We start from the raw sequence: 25,481 nt of genomic DNA, 5'->3' as shown, positions 1-25,481 counted from the left end.
AAACTGACTTATTTTTGGGGTTTTTGGTTTTTTTGACTGACTTAGAGACATCCAACTGATGTTTTCATTGAATTGTTCTCCAAATTGGTGTTTGAACCTTAATCCCAAGGGTTTATAATAAGAAATCAGTTTCTTTGCACACATACGTACAGCACACGTTTTAGTAAGTACAAGTCAGATGAGCCACTTAATTGTAAAACTAATTTAGCCTCTGAAGTGGTTGGAATAGGTCTCCCAGTTTTTACCAGTTTTCTACAGGAATACCTACTAATGTTTTATGCATGTGTCTTATTTTTTTCCATGTATGGATTTTGGATATACAGGATAACATAAATACCCTATTCCCTTTAGTCCCTATGATCACATTAGAAGGTAGACTGAGATTCGTCTTCTTTTTTCTTTCAATAGACTCAGAACCGTATGAAGCTGATGGCTGACAACTATGAGGACGACCACCTCAAATCCTCATCCCATTCCAACCAAACCAACCACAAGCCCTCCCCTGACCAGGTAATGTGTCTCTTTTTTCGCTTTTAAAGTAATTTTTACTATGGGGCCTGATTATTTTGAGTCATATGTAATTTTCCCTGACATGCTTGCAGTACCTTGGAACAAAAATAGCATTCCAGAGTGCAGTTATAAACCAGAAATGGATGTTGCTCTTGTGTCGGCTTCGTTTAAAACTCCTGAAATGTGAACAAACAGTTCCCAGTACCAAGCTGTTATTAAGTGGGTGGAGAAGAGGGGGTAGACAATGAAAGGGAAGACGTTACTCCCTTAAAATGCAAGACTGGAGTCCTGTCTGGTATATTCAGATTTTAGTAACTCAGGTTTACTGCTTGAGTGTGTGGAGTGTCCAGGACTGTTTCTTGTCTTCAGTAGCAGGAAATCATGCTCCAGGATCAGCTTTCTGATCTATGGATTGCATACGAGCAGTTTCCTTCATTTCCCAAGAGGAAATCCTGGCCTCTGTGCCAAATTGAGCACAGGCTGCTCCCTCACAAACTCAATGGGCCGTGAACTGAAGGAAAATCAATTTACCATCTCCAAGGCAGTGAGGAGCCTCCTGTGTCATTTACAAAGCACAGCCGTGTGCTTGATAACTATCAGAGAGATTACCTATCCCTTGGGTAGCACAGAAAATGCCAACATAATTGCATATCCCATGTTGTAATCTCATCCATTCCAGTTTAATTAAAATATTAGTGATCATTAATCACTGCCTTGACAAAATGAAGGAATGTTTGGCAATCCTCTTTGCCCTCTGGCTCATCCAGAAATTGTTGAGATTTGAAGGAAGGCATCTCAATCTACACCTTTAAGCATCAACCTAGTGATATGCAGAAATTATGAGTAAGGTACAAGACAAAAATGTCGAAAAAAAATTTACATATTGATCTTGCAAAAATAATCTTTAAAAATCTCTTTTCATGTCTGTATCAGAAGACAATAAGGGGTATATGCAAAGCAGAAAACTTATTTTCAGAGCAACTTCCTTTTGCATCTTGTTTTAATACCCTCCTCCAGATGATAAATAAAGAACTGTAAAGGGAGTAGCTTGAATTTTGTGCAATGTTTTTAGAAAACATTGGTCTTACCTTCTTTGGGAGAGTGCAACTGTTAATGCTGCAAATTAAATGGCTTTCCTAATCATAATTTGGAGGAAACATTAGAATATCTGTTGCTTCTACGCTTCATGTTTATAGTGAAATGAAGCCATTTCCAGAATGTAACTGTAGTGCATACGTGCAAATGAGTGCAGTGTAGCATTCACGGATGAAAAGACAAAATGTAAAGAAAAGTTTACAAAAATTAAACATTTAAGGAAGTTCTTGCAAAGACCTTACAGGGAAGGGCAGTAGGGAGGAGAGGGCAGGAGAAGGGTCTGATTGCACTTTCCCTTTGCGTAGGGGCATTTTAAAAGCTGACAAAGCCTGCAAGAGAGCAAAGCAAGCTGTGCCTCAAAGTGGCTCAGAATGTTACATGAGGAATTAAACGCTTTTTACTACTATTTGTACTTGCATATGTGCTTTAAATACTAACCATCTCTTTATTTCATTCCCATGCTGCTCTTGGGGCTTTTCTCCCATTGCCACCTCTGCACCGCTAGGATGAGGAGGAGGGTATTTGGGCATAACCAGTCAGATGCTCTTAGTTCAGCCATTTTGTTCAGAACGGTGAGAATCAACTTTTCTTGCCAATAGAAAAGTTTCTGACAGTCACTCTCACATCTCGCTCCCGTGTGCTTTGTGAAACCTGGGTGTGCTCCTTCCCCCATGCTTGCACAGTCTCTGCATGAGGGTGTTTCTCGTGTGTTTATGTTTAGTTTCTGATTTTCTTCTTCTAATCATCGTGTCATTGTTTCATGATGTTGTGGGGAGAACTTTCCAGGGCATGTAATTGAGTTTCTATGCAAAGCAAACTCTTAACGCGAACGAGAGAACAGGAAATGTCTCTCATATCATTTATCATTGACTTCATGGAGGAAATGTTTTCAGTCGGATTCTTTTTCAAAGCAGTTTGCACTGTAGCCAAATCTATGCATGCTTTTTCAATTCTGGTTAGTAAAGAATTTGCTCAGAGATAATGTTCCTCCTGAAGATAATGTTCCTCCTGAAGGTTTTAAGCATGTTGAGATCTGCTGCTGAGATTGCTGCCATGCATGCTGACCTAACTAGTCACAGATATTTATCAGCTCAGAATAGATGATTCTCAATATGGACTAGGAATATAAATTTTCTGTAAATTGGAAGGCAAAAAGGAACATCCCCTTAACCTTCACCTCTCCCTTCCATCTCCCTCATTCTCTCAAAACAATGGGGGAGAAATCGGTAGCTATTTGTCTTTTAAAGTACATTTTGTTTCTCTATGCCTGCGTCCACAATTTTCTCTTTTCTGCCTTCAAATTGTCTGCCCAACCACCCCCATTTCCAGAAGAGAAGGCAGTACACAGGGCAGAGACCTTCTCACGCCTGTTCTCTAGCAAAGAAGAAAACATCCTTTACCGGCCAGGAGCCTTGATACAGAGCTACAAAGGTCAAATATTGATTCTTTAGCTACAGTACATAGGATTATCTTATGCCTCGTAGTATCAGTTTTAAAGCAGAATAAATTTATTTGAAGTAATTAAAGTACTGAGATGCAATGACATTTCTTCACTCTCTTCACTTATCCTTTTAAGAAAAATTATTGCACATTAGTTTCGTCACAGTTTTTCTCAGCATTTGATTTTTCAATATCAATTATTTGAAAGAAAACTGAAAATTCTGTGGAAATTTTGGACCCTTGCATTTCTGAAAAATATTACTTTATATTACATTTGTAAACCATTCATGAAGAATAAGCTCCTGTCTCATCTTTTCACACTTGCTCAATTAACTGCAGACTTACAGGTCTGTCTGACTGTGTAGACCAGACCCCTCTTTTCAAGTCAACCATCTGAAAAATTTAATCCAACCATGGCAGTATCAAACTTGAATTCCATGCCTTGGGGTTTGAACTGAGAAAGTCTCTTTAGTGGAAAAATTGATAAAGTGCTTCATTAATTTACACTCACTGTTGATTTCACATTCTTTTTGAATCACGGCTTTTGCAATGGTTGTGCGTTAGTATATGAAGTTTTAGAGACAATGCTTGTAAAGATCTGCTGATGCATGGCAATTAAACAGGAAAGACCAGGTAAGTAAGTGATGAAAAGGAAGACGACACTCACTATGAAGGTAGGAATAATTCTGATTTTCATTCTAGAGCAAACATGGAGGTTGTGTAGAACACACTGTAGAAACATCTTTCTCTTTTCCTCTCCCATCTGCTGATATATTTATGAATGCAACTGTGCTAAGAGTATGGTTTCTCCTAGTTTATCTGTTAATGGGTGGTTCACATTAAATACAGCATGTCTCCACTTTGTACTTGAGGCATTTTCCTTAGGAAAGCATGTTACAGAATATCCTAGTCAAAATAATGAGGCAGCCAGCATCCTTGCCTTACATGCGTCTCATCTGAGAAACATGTCAGCCTCAAGATTGTCTTGCATACATTAACAGGGAAAGTATAAAGGTGATTGATGCTTCCCAAGCCAGTTATTCCCAACAAAGTACATGGTTTTGCCATGATATTCCATGTGCATGCAAAAAAAAAGTCTTTATTCTCTTTGTAAAAGCAAATATATTGTAAGTCACAGAGTCCCTAACCCACATGTGTTAAATTAAATGTATGTATTGTAATGATAAAAAAGTGTCTTGGTGATAACTTCGCTTTTTAAAGTTCCTTTATGTCTGAGGATATGATCACCTCTGGTCAATATTGAAGATAAAATGGAGACCATCAAAATATGTACAACAGCAAACTACATTATTTTTATGTTTTGAGGTTTAAGGCTTTTCCTCTCCAGCATTCTGGAATTGACTGAATATTTAATTATGCCAGTCCTGTACATGACAGCATTATCAGATATAGCTCCCCTGAAATGGAGCACTGTTTCTAAACATATGCACCCTTCCTGTAGTTTCAGAGAATGGTAGTTTACATTTCGGTTTACAGGTCAATGTATATACCATCTTCATCCTGAAATAATCTTTCCTAGCCTTTTTCTCTAGGCTTGTTTCCTTGCTGTCTGAATTTCTTATGACTCATTTTATTCCCCAGATGGAGCTCTATCCTCCTCTATATCCAAGCGTATTCTAGTGTGCTTTCTCACGAAGATGCCTCTTTCTCTTTCTCAAATGCTAAAATGGTCTGGTCAATGGCTTAATTAGTTTTTATTCGTTTTTATAAAAAATAATATGAATTTACACTTTATGATATCTAAACCATATGAAAGGATATGTGTGTGTGTGTGTGTGTGTGTCTCGTAAATATGTACCATGTACGTGCTATATGGGGGAAAGAAGCAGCAAAGCTTCCATACATATATTTTCCAAGCTGCTCAATTAATCTAGTTTTCTTGCAAAGCACAGCCGTGCTACCTACGATGTGAGGAAGTGTGGGTGTTGTTCAGAAATCTGCTTGTGTCACCTCTGCCAATCAGAAATGAGGAGGACTGCTCTTGTTGAACGGGTGTAGTGGACAAGGGATCACAAAAAACTGTTGGAAGAGTGAAAGACAATCAAAGGACACAGGGAAAAGCAGGGACAGAATAAAAGTGCTGAGAGCAAGAACAGAGGCAGAGCAAAACTGAAACTCTGAGAGCTGAGATATTTATTCTGGTATGTAATTTATCCATACTGTATGTGCGTTTTTAAGTATGCATGCTGTGGTAGAGCATTTTTCTTCCCATCTTCCAGAGGTCTGGCTTGCAGTAGGAGTTGGAGCCTAGCAGATGCTGTCACTAGACAAGCTTTTTGAACTCATTCTGTGGAAGCATTTTCTATTAACATCTGCCAGTAAATCCCGACGTCAGGGATATGCCTGCTAAGGAGCAAAGCATTTGGTTTTGCTGTGCTGGAATTCCAGGGACAAAATCTGAAAATTAATTTTATGCTTATTAGAGTAACAGTGGAATGGTCAAAGAGCTAGAGTTGAACTGGCGTGCATAAAAATGGGGATTTTTCAAGATGATGAAAATATCGACAAGTTCCTGTTACCGTAAAAATATTGAAGGCAAAAAGCCTCTTACTGGTGACAGTTTTTCTTTAATACTTGTGTTTGACAAATTTTAACACAGCAGCATTAAGTATTGCAAGTTGACTGATGAAGACACTGTAGCACGATTTAACACATCTCTTAAGATTCCAGAGGTGATGTCTGTGGGGCTAAGTTGTAACGGGAGAATATTTGAATCATTTTTAAGAACTGAAAAACAATCAATTCCAGTAAATTTCATAGACTCCTTGTTAAAACCAGTATAAATTATAATTTGCAGCATCACCAGGTTACACATATGCATTGTGTACCGAAAGGCTACATTTTTAACGTTGTAATTCGACTTTGCCAAGTCATCTAAACATAAGAACTGAAACAGGGAAAGTCATCAATATTAAGAATAATTAATTCAGTCTGAAATTTTTAACTATAGATTTAATCTAGAGTTCATAATATTCTAAAGGATATCTTTAATGAATATATTGTTTATGAAAGCAGACTCATTCTAAACAGATATTTGTGATTATTAAAGGGTAACGGAGCTTGAATGACATTGCTGTATTCTATTTTTTAGGACAAAGGTTTTAAAAGGATTGAAGTAAGAATGATAGAAACAGCTAAATCTCACAGAGAAGATACTGTAGTAGACGCGTGCAAAAGCCAGCTCAATGCTCAGGGTTGTAAGCCATGTGTTTCTAACTTGTGTCTGCAGAGCAATTTTGTCTCACCCCTAGGAATGCCCACAATGAGTACTTACAATTTCCTTTTCTCTTGTTTTGGAGGACGCATTTATTTATTTCCATCTTACAGCTAAAAGGAAATGCATGAGTGGACACCTAGAGGAAAGTGGCAGAAGTAAGTGACAGGCAACAGGTCGTAGCCTGAAGAACTGTGACTACTATGATGATAGAGCAAGAGGGTTAGAAATAACGACATTGAGGGAGATAGGGCAGGACATCTTGGGACTTAATTTAACCTTTGCCACAGCTGTCAAACCCCATGAACTTTTCATTGAGATCACTACAGAACTAAAAGTGTCTATACTTTAGGAAGTTTGAGAAGAATATTGATACTTTTTCTATATTATTTGGTGCTTGGATTAATATACTGATCTCTTTTATCAAAGTAAATATCTTATTCATGATGTATTCCATTTTCAGATGATTACACAGGCATTCATTCACTGCGTAAATGTGATCTTTCTCTCCATGAGACACATTTTATGCTTCCAGCATGTCAAGAGCTGCTCGTCCTACTGTCACACTTCTTTTAGGTTCTCAGTATTGTCACTTACTACACTGTGGCCTCATAACCCTTTTAAATAAATTTATTTTCAATATGGTCTTTTTAATTGTTAGATCATGCAGAATAGTCAAAAACACCAAGCTTTTGTGCCTGGCTCATATTACAATGTAATTTACTGGACACAGCACTAGACCACAATTCAGAAGATAAATTCTTTCCTGGCATCGTCTCCAGCCACTCACTTGTTCTCTTTCTCCCTGTCTCAAATTCTCTAATTGTAAAATGAGCTGAAGGTTTTGTAAAGTGGAAGTTCTGCTTTGGAAAAGTGCTATATAAGTGCTAGGTAATATTATTACACAATATTCTAACTTAGTGTTGTTACAGTGAGATGATGGCCATTCTAATACCTCATTTTGAATTTGTTCCCAAAATTATGTTAGATTTGTATTTGACTGCATTTATTAACACTTCTTATTTTTCCTTCCAAAATCCTACTCCTTCCCAAAAAAGGGAAAATAACCCAATGTTAAACATTTCAAGAAGCTGCAGTTCCAGCATGCTGAACAAAGCTCTTTAGACTGCTGCCTCTTCTTCTTCACTGTCATCTTTTGTCCTCTGAAGGGTCATTTCTTCCCCTCTCTGAAAATCTACAATCTAATTGTGTAGTGTGTAATAATCTGTTACAACATGTCCATTACAGTTCTTCATTCCTATGTATAAAAACACTGTGAAAGAATGTGTCTTATGCTTGCCTTAGAGATGTACCCTGTGTAAAATTTGAAGGCAGCTACATGAAATAATCTTACTTTACTTAAATATTTTCACTTGGCCTGACTGAAAGATAAGGTGCCAGGTTTGTTTTGTCATACTGGTGACAGCCAGGGCTCCTCACTCCCACTTTCCATATGGGCAACTCTTTAGTAAGAACCCCGATGTGATGCACTCAAATAAGATGATGTAACTAATTAATCGTTACGAGGGCAGCACTTTGAATACAGTTGTCCTGGTTAATCACAGGACCTGCCTTCCATCCCTGCTTTTCTGGAGCCGTGCTTATGTGGGTGTTATTAATTATGAAACTGAAAGACTCCTGTGCCGTCAAGCTCAAGCAAGGAGACACAAAGAGTTCATGGACTGACAGTTACTGCTCTGAGAATGTACGATTCAAAATCCTGATTTAGCTATCATACAGGTATCTATTCTTTTCAAGCCTTTTCAAGCTTTATCTTTATTCAGAGATTAACCTTTTCTCCTTTGGCTGTCATAAATCTGAATAATGGAAAGCCTTTTGTAGTGACCTTCTCACTTTAGTGTAAGTAACAATCCTGCTGTGGTGAACAACGTCAGTAATGCTGATATCAAACTTAATGTTTTGTTTTATGATTAATCTTCTACCATTCCAATTTGGAAACCATGTCTTTCCACCTTCACTCTTATTCTATACCCATACTGGCTTGTAATATTTTACCCAGTAAGTAAAGAGTACTGTTAGACTGGGATGGGCCAACCTAAAGAAAAACGCTGTCCTTAAAATGATGGTAACCTCTGCTCCTGATCCTTTCCCTGTTTCTGGGAACATTTCTGTTGCTATCTTGTTTTTTTTTTAAAAAAAAAAAAACACTCTTTTGCTATTTTAATAACTGTTTTACGTTTGAAGCATATATTCACTGTCCAAGAATGTTATACCTACCCGCACAAAAGAACTGATCTTGATACACTGTTCATCTTCTTTCTGATCCCAGAGTGATAAGACTAAGATTTCCAGATGGAATTCTGTAATCTGCAGCTCTGGGATGAATTAAGCACTCACAACGGAGGTGTAACTGGGTTGTATCACTGTCTTCCTATTATTCTTAAAGATCAAAGAAGTACACAAGTAGATACTTACATTCTAAAACATTCAAAACAGATGGCTGGTTTCTTTTTGTAGAGACTTGTGCTTTTCAGCAAAACAATTGCAAAAAGGCCATCATTCATTTCTACCAAATGAGATTATCCCAGGTCTGTGTCTTATTTTCTTTTTTGACTTGCCGCTGAATATGATCTTCTACTAGTGGCTTGGTCTTTGTAGCAAGTAGCAATTCTGTACTGAAACATTTTTGTTTCTGGCCACTTCCAGGAGAGTTGTCGCTTGTGTGATAGTCTGTACTATCTCCCAGTTACTCTGCCATTTGGATTTCCTATAGCACTCAACCACACCCCAGAATACAACAATGCAAGGCCAGCAGCTTCTGCAAACTATGACTATACTGTTGGTGACCTAAAGGAGAGTGGAGCTGAGCTCTGGCACTCAGAGGCAGGATAGAGAGAGAAGCGGAATAGCTGGAGCCAGGCTGGGGGTGTCGCTGCCAGCACCTTTTAGCTGTAAGTTAGGAGGAAAGAAACTGGGGGCAGGGGAATGAACAATATTAGAGCAGAGAAGGAATCAAGCCCAAACCTGCTTTTCAGAATATTAACTATGAAAATAAGCTTGAGAGAAATATGACTAAAAAACTGATAAGGGCATGTATCCAATCTAGACGCTATATTTTCCTGGCTGGTAAAGCTCATAATTACTGATGGAGATGTCAGGATTTACAGTTCCAACTCGTAGTAGGCTCACCATGGGCAATTCAACTACAGCTGTTTGTTTAATGCAACATATAGATAAGAATTACTCTCTATATATGTATAAATAGATATTCTTTTTTAATGGGATTTTGCATCTGAATGTAGGGCAAACAACTCTAAAAAGAATTCCTAAAGACGGATAAATCAGGTGTTTGGTGGCTTTGCTTTGAAAGTGTCGTGTAGCGTGTAGAGACTTAGAAGAGCAGAATGGAGCCCCAGTGTTAGCGAGGGACGAGACGAAGATTCCTATCACCCACGGACAGGGAGGTTATAGTTCATCTGAACAGGAAAAGCACTGATTGTGTTCTCTGGTAGACTACTTAAGAAATACCTTCTGTTTTCCATTAGTAATGTAACAGACAGCAGGGAGGTAGAAGAATGCAGTCACTGATACGTAAGCGTTCCCATGGACTCTCCAGTGTATGTGCTGCAATGTTCTGCTCTCAAACAAAAGCTTATTAGCCACTGTTTCCTTTTATCCCTTCTAGTAGGAAGAAGCGATAGGCAAAATACAGTACACAAAGGAACGTGTGTGCTTTCTTGTTCACTGTTACATAGATAACAAGTGCTAGAAAGCTCGAATGGATTAAAAATTGTTCTTACGTATTCTCAAGCTGCTATGTTCTTGTAGAGAAGCAATCAGCATGAAATCTAATGGATTCTGTGAAATCAAAACTTGCTTAATTACACCTACAAAAGTTTGATCAGGAGGATGCTATTTAAATCCATAGTGTCATGTACAAGCTGCAAACAGTTGCTAAAGTATTCACTTGCTGTGGGAATACTTTTTTTTCTTTATTATATTCTAATTGTCAATATTATTAGTCTGACTACACAGTTTCACAGCTTTCTATGATTTAATTTATTATTCAAAACTTTAAACTGATAACTAACACAGCTTAGAGGAATGAAATTCTTGAATTAAGGAAATTTTAATATATTAAAGTGGGAGAGCTTATGTTCTCTGTAGGTCTCACCCTACTTTGCCCATCCTGTTCTGCTCCAGAACTAAGCTGCTGGGTTGCTGGACTCCCAAGAAATCTTGAAGACAAAAGAAAATGTAGACAAATAAAAATAACATTTGAATTTGTATGTTCTGATCTCACCTTGCAATTAAGCCGCAAATTTCTGTCCTCTGCCTCAGCTAGGAAAGAAGCATACAGGCCGTTACAGAAGAAAGAGGTGCGATGCGTGCACAATGCAATTAATTACATTTAGGGGTGAGGGTTTGGGCGAATACTCTTGCTTTTGAAAGTAAGGGATTGACAAAACAGATAAAATTCAAGCTGAAGGGGAGACACCCCCTTCAGCTGTGTTGAGGTACCTCATTCCTGAAGGTTCATATTCCCCAGAGGTCGAGTTACAAGCTTCTCACAGTCCTGCCAGCATATTTCAGCTCTGATCTACAGTAGTCCCTGCTATTCCACGCATGGTTCCCCACAAGCTTTTGCTCCACAGCCCATGTAAGCAAAAGTTGCCAGTGTCATGAAAAAGTACTTCTGGATTTATGTAGAAAAATATTTTTTAACTACTTGCTCATTTTCAGTGCTTTAGGAATCCTACCAACCCACTGCAATTCTTTGCTTCACCTACATTATGAGGATAAGATTTTATTTAAACAGAGGGAACTAATGGCAAAACTACTTTCCCCATTTTGTTTTTTCTCTGCTCTTTTCTTCTGGTCTGGATTTTTCCCAAGGTGAAGAGGCTGAACTCTGGAAATCATTAATCCGTGGGATTTGTTCATGGTGTATAAAAATTTCAAAAAGAATTTGCTATATAAAAATGATTTCCTAATTGATTCTGTCAGAAATGAACTGACTAAGACAGCTCTGTCAAAATAGCCAGAATCTCTTTCAACTCCTCACGCATGTTGTTCTGTTTTGGTTTATGAGGAGAAAATGATGAAGGTTAGATTCAAATCCATTTTTTTGGCTTTATAACAAATCTAAAGAAAACTGAGCCTGTCCCTGAGCTTTTGTGTTGTGGTCTTCTGAAGAAAACACGTATCTCTGTGCAGCAGTGAACTGAGCTGAACTGAACTGAGGTCAGGCTGTGTCTCTTTGAGAACTTTCTTCTGTTTCATTTATAATAATGAGGGGAAGACATCAGTGATAAATCGTTCTGAATTTGGGAAGGCTTTGCACTTTTTGAGCCAAATGCATGCCTAATAAAACTCCATTGCATTCAATGGTTATAAGATGATTGTAGTTGAACCCTTGCATTTGTTGCCAAGCTCACAACACAAATGGCCTGAGCCAGAAGGCGTAATTCAATTTGCCATGCAAATACTTCCAGACTATATCATTCGGTATCTTAGTTTATTTCCATATCTCCCAATATAAGATACTTCGCTACACAGGCAAAATTTTCTTGTCTGTTAATATCTATAATAAAACCCAGATAAAGGGAGTCATCTAAGGACCCGCTATGGTCCACTCCATCTTTTGTTGGAGTTGTCAGGTCCTCCTTGAAATAATTTCTTTTTAACAAACATATATATTTACCCAGACTCTGAGCCCATCTTCTCCTGTGTAATGGTAGTTTGGGAAGTAAGTTTTGTCAGGAAGCATAGTTGCATCTGTACGTAACACAGTTTGAAAATAATTTCCCATGCTTACATGAAAAATGTGATCGATAGGAGTTAAAGTGCTACCTCCGTTTAACTTGTTTTCCAAGCATATTTGTTATGTTCAGTCTGAAGTTTTGAGGGGGTCTTTGGTGGTATTTTGGGTGGTTTGTTTGGTTGTTTTTTTTCCCAGAGTTCCTTATTTTTTTGTGCCTTTGCAGGATCTACAGAGGACAGTCAAGGTCCATAGACCAAGCTAGCAAGCTAGAGCGTTTCTCAAATTAGTTAATTCCTTGGAAACTTTCAGATCCATTCCATCTACATTTCGTTGTAACACTTTTGATACAAAAACAGTGAAATTTTGACCTCATGTGATTTACTTTGACCCCAAGATTACTTGTCAATTCTATTTTATTTTCATCTTGATATAGCTGTTCTTCCAGGGATTTTTCTCAAATATTTAAAGGTTTACGGGTAGGCTGAGAAAAATGTACTTAATTATTTGATTGCAAAATGAAGACCACTTATCTGCATTACTCTGCCTTTTAGCATTCTATGGTGAATGTATACATGCAGCATATGTGCAAGTAGGCTAGTCAAGCTAATAGTGTAGTATGACACCAGTCATGCCAGTGCCAAGTGTATTGGCATGACTGTGTCAAGATGATGCTATTTTCTCCTTCTTTTTCCTTGCTTAGAGACATCATAGGCATCTGTCTGTAAGAAAAAGATTACAGCTATTGATCCATGATCAACATGCATGGTGATGCATGATTCTTATGAGTAAGGCAAGCTGTGTAAGGAGATAACTTTTACAAGAACAACTGATGTAGCTGGAAAAGCAGACAAGCTTTTAGGGGTGCATTTAAGACTTTCTTCAAAACGGGAGCTGCAGATTTATTGCTAAGTAGAAATTTAGAAGGTATTCTTTGAAATTAACTGAGTAAGTTTAAATTACTTGGTTCTGCAAAAGAAAAGTGGTTACTTGCTTCAGAGAAGAAGGGAATGTTAGCAGGGAGAAAGGTGACCAGGTCATTAGCCCTTCTGGCTGGAGAACCCATTATTTAAAGCTAGTGGTTGTGGTGAATAAGCCATATTACATATTAATTAAAACCATACTTTATTGTACAGACATCTATGGATAGTCAATATCACATTTGTCTCAGGTCATAGAATCATAGAATCCTTTAGCTTGGAAAAGACCTTTAAGATCATCAAGTTAACCCAGCACTGCCAAGTCCACCACTAAACCATGTCCCTAAGCACCACATCTATGTGTCTTTTAAATACCTCCAGGGATGGTGACTCAACCACTTCCCCGGGCAGCCTGTTCCAATGCTTGACAACCCTTTGGGTGAAGAAATTTTTCCTAACATCCAATCTAAACCTCCCCTGGTGCAACTTGAGGCCATTTCCTCTTGCCCTATCACTTGTTTCTTGGGAAACAAGAAACTCTCTTGGGGTCTCTTGGGAGAAGAGACCAACACCCACCTCACTACAACCTCCTTTCAGGTAGATGTAGAGAACGATAAGGGCTCCCTTCAGGCTCCTCTTCTCCAGGCTAAACAATCCCAAAAACTGACACTGCTGCACTTATACCACCCACCCACTGGGTTTCTTTTTCTTATTACCACCTATATGGTTTTGTGTATTTACATTAGACACTGCTCAGACAAACTTTTAGACACCATAGTCTCTGTATGGGAGGTGTATTCAACATTGACAGTAAAAGCAACTGAACATTGAGATAGGTTTCTCTAACCACATTCAGTTGCAAGTACCTTTTCTTATTTATGCAGCATATATATACGTATTTAAATGCAGACTCTTATCGTAAAAATCTTTTAAATGCAGTTACTCATATTTCATCTGACCATTGTATAGCAACAGCAGGACTACCACTGAAGAAGCAGTATTAACTTCATTCTAAAGCATTTTTTGCCTCAATGACTTGCAAAACTACAATTAGATTCACATTTGGCATGCTCAAAGATAGTAAAAACCAACCTGTGAAATCTAAAAAAAAAAAAACTGAACATGTTGTTTCCAAGTTGAATTTGTTCTGGAATATGTTCCCAAATGTCTTTATGAGCTGGTAGTGATGGTTGGGGTTTGCATCAGATATTTGTCAGGCATTTCATGTTTCTACTTCAACGTTGTAGTGATTGCCTTTTTTAGTGAAACGCATTGTCAGACTTAGCTGGCCATTAACAATACTCTGAACTTGAGGGTACATTAAGCAGACTTCATTCCATGCATTGATGAGGATGACTTAAACCTATCAGGGCAATTAGTGAAGATTGGCTGCTTTAGAAGATATTCGAGGGTTTGGCCTGTTTACCCGTTTTTTTCCTAGAAAGCTCTACAGCTCTGGGCTGATCATGAGAACACGATGAGGTTTATGAATCCAGCACTGCCCTGCCTTTCCACTTAGCAAATGCTCTTACACCCTCTTGAGATAAGGCAGTGGCAGCTCTGCCGTGTGGGAAGCACAGTGCCTCTTGCTATGTGGCTAGTTCAAAATAGATATAGCAGGAACGCAGATATAAGGGCATTTCCGAGTTGACTGGCAGGATTTAATGGATCCCAAGTGAGAGGAATGATTGCTCTGCGAACAGCTTTGGGAGGGCTGCTAGTTAAGAATTTTCACACGCCTCATTTGGCCTGTTTCCAGCTCGAGGTAAGGGGGGAAGGGTACAGGAGGAATGTGCTTCTAGAGGAAACTTGTCCCCAAGCAACCGAATTCAACTGTTGAATGAAAATCTTCCATCATTACTTGCTAGGTAGTTCTGCTCTCTCTTTGTCGGATAGCGTTTCTGTTCAGAAAGAACATCCGGGAATGTTGGCAAGTCGTATTCTTTTCAAACTGAAATCTGCACATCTGATGGATATTCAGTAGACTGGGGTATCTAAAAAAGAATACAAGGCAGCTACTATATTGTCTGGACAGCTAATTATTAGACATTGACTACTTGATTTTTACATTTTTATAAAACAGTATTTTTTTTAAGGTGTGATATTCCATCACTCCACCCTCTGTGGGCAAACCAAATAATAAGAAAGATAGGAAACACAACAGTGAAATTAGGAGCATCACTTTATTTTTTACCTGCCCAGGCAGTATACTTTCAGATAATAATCTAGGTAAACCAGATTATAAGAAATTGGGCTAAATAGCGCACATTCAGCAAACAACCAAAGCTGATGGATATAATTAGCTAAATACAGTTGTGCTTGGTGATGGGAGTGAAATGTAACTGTGTTGATGCTACTAAAATATCTCTTCCTTATTGCCCTGTATACAGGAGAGCAGAGTATTCTGCCCTGCTGCAGTTTGCAGCCTTGACACATCAAACCATTATTTTTATATGTGTGTTTATATCAGCAAAGAGATGTTGCCCAAGGCTGCAGATAGCAGTAGGGTTTTTAATAAAGCATGTGAGCTCACTCTCTCTGCAGGTTTGTTGTCTGTCTCCTCTACCATGGCTGCCATGTTGCTGTGGCTTTTCATAGCTGCTGCCACCCTGATGTTCTGGTGTAGGCTGCTGAGTGCAGCTACACCCTATGGGACAAGGAGCCTGACATTAGTTAGCTGCTTAGCCATGGCTCTCAGATCCTCTCACTCTACAGAAATTAATCCATGTAGAACAGTGTTAGAAGCAAAACAAGTAAGCCCTGACAGCCTTATTAAAAGGGGTCGAAGCCAGAGTCTTTGTTGAAAGTAGTGCCAGCACCCTGGTCCTGTTGACTCAGAGATTATCTCACTCCTTATTCATTAGCAGGGTCAGAGGTGTCCTATTGAAAAGATATCCCCAGCCCGCTAACAAACAGCAGGTGCAGCCCCTGCCTGGGAACACAAAGACAAGTTGCCAGTATTGTGGCAAGGATTTCCAGCTCTCCTAGCTGGTGCACATCAGTGCCTGTAGCTTCAGCACCTCATTTTGTGGTGTGGAGGTACAGAGGCCGATTCCTCCTTGATTTTTCATCATCTGTAAACCGTAGAGTTTTGTATTACTGTGGTTTTGAATACATGCCCACAACACCTAGAACAATATGAAATAGTATCCTTATAGGAGGGCATAGTGAGGGATTCCCGGTATGTATTTATGTACTTGAGCTCTATATTTTTGTAAAACAAATGAAAAATGGCTCTTCGCATACTTTTTATGGGAACTGGATGACTCCAGGTTGGATTGCAATAAGAAACAAGGATTAGATTCAGATTGGGTAATTGTATGTTTTTTTATAATGAAATAAAATAGATAATAGTATAAAATAGTACTTACTAAAGTCCTTTGATTTTATTTTTTTAGTCTATTGTATTTGGGGGCTTGCATAATAAATGAAAGTCAGTGCCTTTTCAAAACTACAGAAAGCTATACCTTAACTTTCTGTTTAAGATATGTCTCTATCCAGTTTCTACGGTAGAGAGATACGTTCATTTTGGAAACAAACATCTCGGCATCATTTAAAACTATTCTCTTTAGAACTTGTTTATTGCATACTCAAGTTTCAATAAAACGTTTGTTGGCAAAATGTGTTAAAATCTACAGTGCTATTGCCCTAGTTGTGGACAGACACCTTTTATCAGAAAAGTTAGTTTTCCTTAAAGCAGGGAGTTGAAATAGTTGACTAAAGCACTGCTAGATAATCAGTACAGTTAATGCATTCAATTTAATACTGTTTCATTTTTCACCCATATCATCATTATTTCCTGTATTAATCAGACAGCTATCACCACTGCATCCCCTTCTGCTAGTGTACTTGGTTTCCTTCTGCTTCAGCTGGATAGTTGCAGGGTTATGGGATAGGAGTACTGGCGGGGAGGGAGGGTGTTCAGGTTTCTTCCAGTATGAAGCTGAACAAGATTGTAACTTAGAGGCTGATCTTTGCCTTCACCACTGCTTCGGTCTCAGGCCATTCCTCACTGTCTCTGTTCTCTTATTTCAGATAATTCAGCCCCTCTTAGAACTTGATCAGAATCGCAGCAAGTTGAAGTTGTACATTGGACATCTGACAGCCCTCTGCCATGACCGTGACCCCCTGATTCTGCGTGGACTCACCCCACCTGCTTCCTACCACCTGGATGATGACCGGGCAGCTTGGGAGAAAGAGCTGCAGAAGATGACCCAGGAGCAGGTGAGTTTGTGATCTGAAGCTCTGAACAAGGGCCTGAACTGTGGATGTAGGTCTTACTGATGTGCCACACCGAAATGTTGGGAAACCATTCTGTAAGTGGTGAAACCAGGTAGCAAAGATCCACTCTTCAGCTGACAGGAGGAGTCAATAATTTTTTGAATCCTTGCCATTTAATACTTATTATGGAATTTCATCTGTTCTTTTATCTGTACTTGAGGCCATGCATCTACACACTCATGGGAGATCAAACTGCAAGATACCACTTTTGCCATGTTCACAAATTTAGGTGCTTTTTATAACTTAATGTAGTCATAGGGATCTTAAATCTTGTTTTAATGACATTAACCATTTATATTTTAATGGGCACATTTTTATGAGTCACTTTATGTAAATGAATACAATATCCTTATCCTCTGTTGCAGTGTGTTCTGCCAGTAATTTTTTCTGCTTACCACCTTACCTGGATACCTAAGTCAAGATTGGGACCCATTGTGCTAGGTGCAATACACCCATGCTTCTGCGCACACAAACACAGTGATTTCAGAAGTCCAACAGTGTATTTCCAGGAGTTTTGGAATACAGAACTGAAAGGGTTTAGTAACAGCTTGTCTGATGAAGTCTCTACAGAGACTGTCAATCTAGCTATAATTCAGCTACTGAAATTATCTTCCTTTCTCACAGCTCTGGGGATGTCTTGCCTTTCTTAATCCCTTCACTGGCAGTTTTTATCTCTTGTTTTCATAATATAATTCATCATTCCTCACAACCGTTTTTTCTCATTTCTTCCTAGTTCTCTTTTCGACTTTTTAATTTTACTCCTGTATTACAGAATGGTTGTGGTTTTTTGTTGTTAGTAAAACTAATATAAGGCACTTGTAGAAATAAATGTGACTAATTTTGTCTTTTTGACCCTGACTTTGGATTATAAGGTCAATTCTTTCACTAAATTACTCACTTTCATATGTCTGTACGAAACTCTGTCCAGGACTGTATAGTTAAAAGTGGATTTGCGGGTCAGCGAACACTATCTTGAGCCTACCCTGAACACTTCAGCTCTGGTTTTCTTCTTTTGTGATGTTTAAGCTCATTTCCTTGCGCTTTCAACTCAAGGCTGAATTTTGATCCAAAAATTGGCAAGAGCAGCTGAGCAGCCAAATTACAGGAAGCCAACAGAAGCATGTCTAAGAATTCAGAAAGAAGAGCAGACCTCTGGAGATAAATATGCCTGTAACAGGACCTAGGTGGTACAGGACAGTTGATCTCTGTCTTTCTACCTGTCTTCATACATTTATTTGATTCAGTGTGTGCTGTGTGCCTCGCTCAATATCTACATTTGCCTCTATAGGCCTGACACATTCCTTTTCCCTGCAGAGCCTGCTAGCCCCTACGCACCCAGAGTCAGCATTTTTTTTACCTCTTGGGTTCTGTAATCGCTGATTTGGGATTAGTAGTTTTTCAGTATAATGCATGCCATGCTCATATATTAAGGAGGTATGGCTCCTACATTATAGATTAAAACACAAGGCATACCATTTTGAACCACCTTGTCTGTCAGATGGGGATGAAGAATTGGATGACAAAACCTGTAGCACGTATGGGAGGCATCTCTGAAAACAAAAGTAAAGGCTGGATGTGGGCAAAGTTTGGATATCTGTGAAATAAATTGACTTGTCTGTTATAGCTATGATGGTCTTTGGATATAATCAGGATCTGTGGGGATAGGTGGTATCTTCTATTTGATCAAGAGAATGTAGGTAAAGAAAATAGAAAAAGGCTTTCTTTGGCAAGTTCTTCTGAATAGACAGTCAGCCCAAAACAGTTCTTCTTCCAGTTCTGTATACTGGTTTAATAAAAGATAATATTTCTCATTCAAACTCTGCTAGTCAATTAGCAACATTTATGGGTTACACAGTAAAGAAAGCATTTAAGTATAAATTGTGAGAAAAAGAATTACCTAAGTTGTCCCGGAGAAGAGAAAAAAATGTATTTTTCTATCCTCTCACATTATTGTCTTAATTCTGCATTGCTATCACCACAGTTGTTTAAAGTTACTACTCCATTTGTGATTCCCGTGAGTAACTAACATCTGCTAAAATAAAATGTAGCAGTCTCTTTTGCTTTCCCATACTCACTTAGATTGTATTTAACAAGCTTCAGTTGAAAAATACAAACTAATGATATATTTCAATTTACAAAGCACATTTTTCATTTAAGTCATGGAGCTTCTCTGTTTCTAACTGCAGAATTTCCTTTGTGTTCAAAGTATTCCCATGAGGGGTGGGAATCAGTTCTCCAGATTCGCAGAAGCCCATCACAGAATACCCATTTTGCATCTTTGGAATTTTAATGAGTTTTGTAAATTACTTCAAATCCAGTGCATTAAATTCACTCCTGTCCCTTCTAATATGATCTTCTGTAGATAATGCTTCACAAGCCTCAGTGGGAAAAAATTAATCCTCTTGAATGTTAAGAAGTGCTGACATGATTAGGGAGGATACGTTTAACTGAACACCAATAATATTTAAGAATAATGCCAATGTATCCACTTATCACCAATGAGATTATTTAGTTTGTTTGGGTTTTTTTGTAATAAATAGTTGAGAATTCTTTTTCATACTGCTGCTTTTGGAGCTGTGATTTCCCACTGCAGCAGCTCTTATTGGCGAAGGTCGGTCCTGCTGTGTTTCACCATAGCCAGTATACCCTGTAGGTCTCTCATACCTGCTGGGGAGGCTTGGGTACAAATAGTGGGAGTTTTCTGTTGCTGCTTCTGGTAGGTAAAACTAGTATATGAAGTAGATGTAAGCTTTTCACTCTTCCAGCACATCCACAGTGACCCACAGAAACTAATGTACAAGTTGTTGTTGGAAGAGCATCTGCCAGCGTCAACACCATGGTTCTAACGGGAATTTGTTGCCACATAAATAATTTTGTGGACTCTGAAAGTTTGATTGATAATTGGTACCTCTCATGTATAATAGTTTCTTTATGCTACCATTAGGTTCAGCTATACTCCTTAGTCACTTCAGTTGATTTTAAACAAAGTATGGAGCCAAGATTCTGTATCATTCTTTGCTGGCATTTTATCAAAGGCATTTTGTAAAGCTGACTTACTGTAGTAAAATTTTGGTCCATTTGTAATGAAGGCCTGAAGCCAGTACTTTATGAGTATATGGTATCTCAAAACCTAATCTAAACTAGTACACTAGACTGAGTTGTGGACAATAAAGAATCTACAGTGCTTGGAACCATGTAATTAAGTTATTCATGTGGTGGAAAATATTTCTTTGAGTCAGTTCTGACCCAATGTCCCCAAAGAAGTTAACCAGCACTGTTTGTGCAACTGTCCTCCTTCGACCCATGCATGTCCTGTTCAACTTTTCATATTAAAAAATTGAAGTTACCAGAAGGAAAGAAGGATGTTCCAAGTCTTGACACTGAGAAATAAAAATTCCATTCATTCATTATAAATAATTGCATTATCCTAGCAATTTCTATTAAATACAATATTTTCTTTCACTGTGTCCTAAACGTATCATTATATTAACATTCTTGGGTTCTGTAGAACTACTGCTGTTTCACATTTCAGATGGTTGCCTTTAAGTGAGGGATTTATTCCTATATGAAAGGAAATTACATTAAGAACATAATTATGTGGTCCACATTTTTTATTTATAGTTCTGGTTTTGTTTTTCTCTTATCTTTACAAAAGGAAAGAATGGAGTAGAAACAGGAACTTGCTGAAAATCATCATTTAAATATGTTGCTCGTGGCATGCTGCACTCTGGTTGGAAGGCAGCAGTGTGAAAAAGTTAAAAAAAAAAAGACAACCAAAAAAAGCAATCAGATATTAGTTAGTAGGCAACAGTGTTTGTTCCATTAGTAGCTTAAGCAGTATTGTAAATGTTTCTTACCTCTTCAAATCCAGCTCTAAAACATGCAGGACCTCATATTATGGAGAGTTTCTTATTTTCAATAGGTCCTACTGTCATTCTGAAAAAATATTTCTTCCAACAGGAGAGGACCTATCCAATCAAAATAATTTGCTTAACCCTAGGAGTAAGAGGAGCACCTTGCCATCAGTGGCTCTTTCCAGCCATGCCTGACGTGCACTGGCTTCATCCAGGCTGCCGGGGGTCCTGCCTATTTTTGCTGGCCCCCAGGCACCATTTTTTTCCCACTAAATCAACCTGTTCCTCTTTCCCCAGAGGTATTTGGCAGCATTTGCGTTGTGAGCTGGGCATAAGCAGCAGCCTGTTGGACCTGGACAGATGTATTTCCATGAGACACTCTCTCAGGACACCTGCTATGGGAGCATGTCTCACCCCGCTACTAACATGGTGTTGCACCTATGACTGCTTCAGCTGTGAGTTACAGGGAGAGGTGCTTTTGAAAAATCTTTATGGTCCTAGAAGAGCCTTTGTAGTGAAGAAAGGTTGTCTTCCCTCTCCCTGTGTACCAGCTTCAGCCAAAGCACAGACTGTCTAGGGATTCCTACTTACTAATCCTCTCCCAGGAAATCAGGAATGTCTTTTCTGCTCAGCTGCTCGAAGCAGAGGAAGGAAAAAAGTGATAATGTTGCTTCACTGTATCAGTCCCAACCTGCTGTATCCGCTAAATAGTCATGGCTTGATTCCAAGGAACATAATTTACATGGCGCATAATTTACATTGCACATAATTCACATTTTGCTCTCAGCAAAGTTAACGTCAAGCTTTTTGTAGGAAAGGACACCAGACTGCATGTACGTAGCTTTCAAGTTCCATTTTAAAGTTGCATATATGCTTGCTGAATTTTGAAAGTATTAAACACACATTTTGATTTGTTATACAAACAATATTGTAAGTGGGATAAACTTGATTCTAAATTGCAAATAGCTATTTTATAAACATCCTGTGTACTTCTTTGTTCAAATTCCACTTGTGTTCTTACTTCTGTATCATCTATGAGAAATTACTCAACTTATTTAGTTTCTGCAAAGAAATTACTCTGCCACGTTTTGCATTTAGTCATTCTAAATTGCTCTATAACTTCAGAGCTTACCCTGTCTTTCTTCTCTGACTGCTCTTCCATTAGCTTGTTATCTTCTCCACCTGATTTATGTCATTTATTTTTAATTTGTAATCTTATGGGAATGTATAATGTGTTTTAAAGTTAAACAGCCCACTTCTGGTCTCTGTTAGAAATTAGAAGTAATAATTGAAACAATTTATATCCTTCTTCATGTGCAAATGTATTTCCTGAGTTTAACTGAGAAAGTAATGGATATAGGAACTCTCTAAAATTATTACGTTTTATAGGATTTTAAACTTCTATATCAAATTAATATTTTGGGTAAGGATGAGAACTTGGGATCAGTGTCATAGTTCTTAAATACTGGTTGAAGTCACAAACATTATTCATAAGTTGACTATATCCATAATGCCATAACACCATCCGTTTTTATTTGTGCATGGAATTGGTAATTTTAATTAAAATATCTACTAGCAATCAGTAACATTAACTATTCCTAACTTGAAAAGAGATATAAAGGATAAAAAATTGCTTTCAGGGCATGGTCAAGTGTTTCGTGTGTGTGTGGTATGTCTAAAATTTACTGTGGTCACATTTCAAGTAATTCCTATAGGAGATGGTGTACCAGCCTGAGCTATTACCTTATTTTTTTTGAGGGCAGCTCACCTCTCTGTACGTTTTGTTATTAGTAACAAGTCCTGTTACTCTGTGCCTCGCTCAAACACTGTGGTCCTGTGGAAGCTTTTTGCAACATCTCCTGGTATGAGCTACTGCTATGGATTCTGCTTGTCTGTGCAGGGGTCACTGGGGTGGCCTCTGTGAGCACCCTTCCTGGATAAAATGAACCACATGCAGGAGCAGCTGGGTCCTCTGTTGGCTTGTTGAGCTCGCTGGATTGTATGGTCCAAAGTATTCCATGGAAATTTTATTCCTGGAATATCTGTCAGAAATTTCAGAGCTAACAGGATTCTTCATGACTTCATCATAAACAAAATGAACTTCCTCTTAAAGAGGAATAAGTAATGTGGAAAGAGTAGGAAGGGCTCCAGCTCTGATCCTGAAATAACTGGATGCATATAACTTCATCATTTCATTAAAATACTTCCTGCTGTGTCGTTTCTCCTCTGTTTTGCACAGTGTAGGTACAAAACCGTAACTGCTTGCAAACTGTTCTGTCCTAACAGTAACAAGTTCTTCCGAACCTCATTAGCTAGGACATATGAGAGAGGTTTTTAAGGTTTGCCTTGTAGACAGGGGAATTTTCACTGGGTTTATGACTACCAGGTATGCTTTGACTAAACAGCCAGAGTCCCTGTGGGGACGTAGAGGCCTAATTCATCAGCAGAGAGAGAAAGGGGCAAGGTACAAGCCCAGCCTGAAGGGCACATCGCAGAGCTAGACACAGGCAGTGTCTAGCAACCCGGCTTCAAAAAAGTAAACTGACACCTAAGGTAAGGCATTGCAACTGAAACTAGAAGAAGTAGCAGCCTAACTCTTTTTCACAGTCCCTTTAATGTGCAGAATTGTGAGCTGTTAGGGATTAGGGTTGGGGGGTTTGGCTGCGTTATGCATGCTTAGGTCAGCAGGGCCTGGCCCTAGCAGATAGCCCTGTGGTATGGGCAATAGTTATTATTTGTTCTGTTTAGACAAAGAATAACAAATTTTTGTACACTATAGCAGCATTACTGTTAGTGTATAATGTACACCAGAATTTACATGAACAGAAAATTGTCTGCTGACTGTGAAATGATCGCTGCTCTTGCTGGAGGATAGACAAATTACCTGCAAGTGCAGGATTTGCAGGAAATCTTCTCCAGTCAAATGCAAAATATAACTTATAGGCATTTATTTTATTTCTTCTTCCTGTTTATATAATTTTAAAATTCATTCATTACCAAGGAAATAATTATATTTATGCTATTCACAAAGCTTAGAGATGCTCAGGAATCAGGATAAATACGATGTGCAAAGTTATTTCAAATATATGGTACAAGAGCCCTCAACAAATCTTTTCAGGCTTTCTTGTCAAAATTGGTTGTAAAATCTCTTGAAATGCATTTAAATGTATTTAAAACATTTTTAAAGTTTACATGATTTTAAAAGACAGAATGATTATTTTGAAATCTGACTTCAATTCTTAAAGGCATGTGTTTTAAATATTTTGAAAAAGCTAACATAAAAACAACATTTCCAGATAGAATGAAAATATTTAAGGATCTAAATGAAAAAAATCTTTTTTTCTTTTCCTGTTTTTGTTTTTAAGTTTGACAGACTGTGACTTCCATATTCATAACCCTTTCTTTTGGCCCTTTTATAGGTCTATAGTTGAGAAATAAAGGTTTGTATGTAATTGGCTTTCATTACTTCAAACATACGTATTTACACTGGTTGGTCTGGGAAGAGGCAGAAGCTCTTGACCGTTTGCCTGAGATACAGCGTAGTTTACCTTTTTTCGAGACAAAACAAAGGTTAAGATTAAATCAGTTAAATTTCTTTTTGATGCTTATTTCTCTTACTTTAAGCTTAAACGTATTTTTCAGACTAACCATAGCCTGATCCAGAAACACCTAAACTTCGGAGAAACATAATTCCAGATCCCGGCATTGTAGCCTTATAGAAGCCCTACAGTTAACTTTCTTTGTGCTGCTCTACAAGCACTTCATACTCTGTATTCAGTTTTACTGTCCATAGCCTGAGATGAGATACTACTTTATTTTTCTTTGCCTTTTTTCGTTAGTGATTTTGTGGAATCGTTAACGAGAGGAAAATAACTTTGAGGAGTAGGCCTCTTCCATATAAATAGATTTTAAAGGATCTTAGCTTAATGTTGCCTTGTTTACATTATGGGATAAGCAAAGACCACAAAGGTTCTGCGGAGCAGCACCACAGTTCACCTAGTGTGCATATAAAACCGTAGCATCCTATTTCTTCATTATGAGGTTGTCTTCCCTCTGAATGTCAATTAATCTTTAAATAAGGTCTGGAATATCTTGGACCAGAGAAGCACAATGCAAGCTAAATTCATGGTGAATTGTTTGGGATTTTTTCACTGATGGAGTTTAACTATAAATGGAAAAGTATTCCTATCATGACTTGCTCTAAACCCAGGAAGGAAGGCAGCAGTGGTGGAAAGCATCTGAATCTATTGCAGATTATCTGCAAGCTTGCATTCCCCTGAGGTGCTGAGGGTCCTTTCTGTTCTTCTGTCCAAAGATAAAGAATAAATACTATGAAGCACTTCTGGGGTCCTTGCTACCCTTTTCTTTCTGAGCTGTCTATTTTTACTTGTCATCAACTAGGCAAACGTATCTGGCCTTGCCTT

General features: G+C 38.3%; 1 protein-coding gene across 7 annotated transcripts in view; it reads left to right on the top strand.

The window, feature by feature from the left end:
- ERC1 (ELKS/RAB6-interacting/CAST family member 1) overlaps positions 1 to 25,481 on the top strand; it is a 303,504-nt gene that overhangs the window by 270,537 nt on the left and 7,486 nt on the right. For 6 of the 7 annotated variants that reach the window (XM_075115935.1, XM_075115897.1, XM_075115945.1 and 3 more), the window contains 2 exons: positions 409 to 510; positions 16,958 to 17,146. In XM_075115935.1, coding sequence (XP_074972036.1) covers positions 409 to 510; positions 16,958 to 17,146 — 291 coding nt within the window. Of the gene's footprint in view, positions 1 to 408; positions 511 to 16,957; positions 17,147 to 18,131; positions 18,195 to 25,481 lie in introns of those variants that run through there. The other variant, XM_075115932.1, reaches the window with a different exon arrangement.

The sequence above is a fragment of the Phalacrocorax aristotelis genome, chromosome 1, assembly GCF_949628215.1.
Source record: "Phalacrocorax aristotelis chromosome 1, bGulAri2.1, whole genome shotgun sequence".
NCBI lineage: Eukaryota > Metazoa > Chordata > Aves > Suliformes > Phalacrocoracidae > Phalacrocorax > Phalacrocorax aristotelis.
The sequence above is the reverse complement of the archived record's forward strand: the minus strand, read 5'-3'. Positions and strand labels throughout refer to the sequence as shown.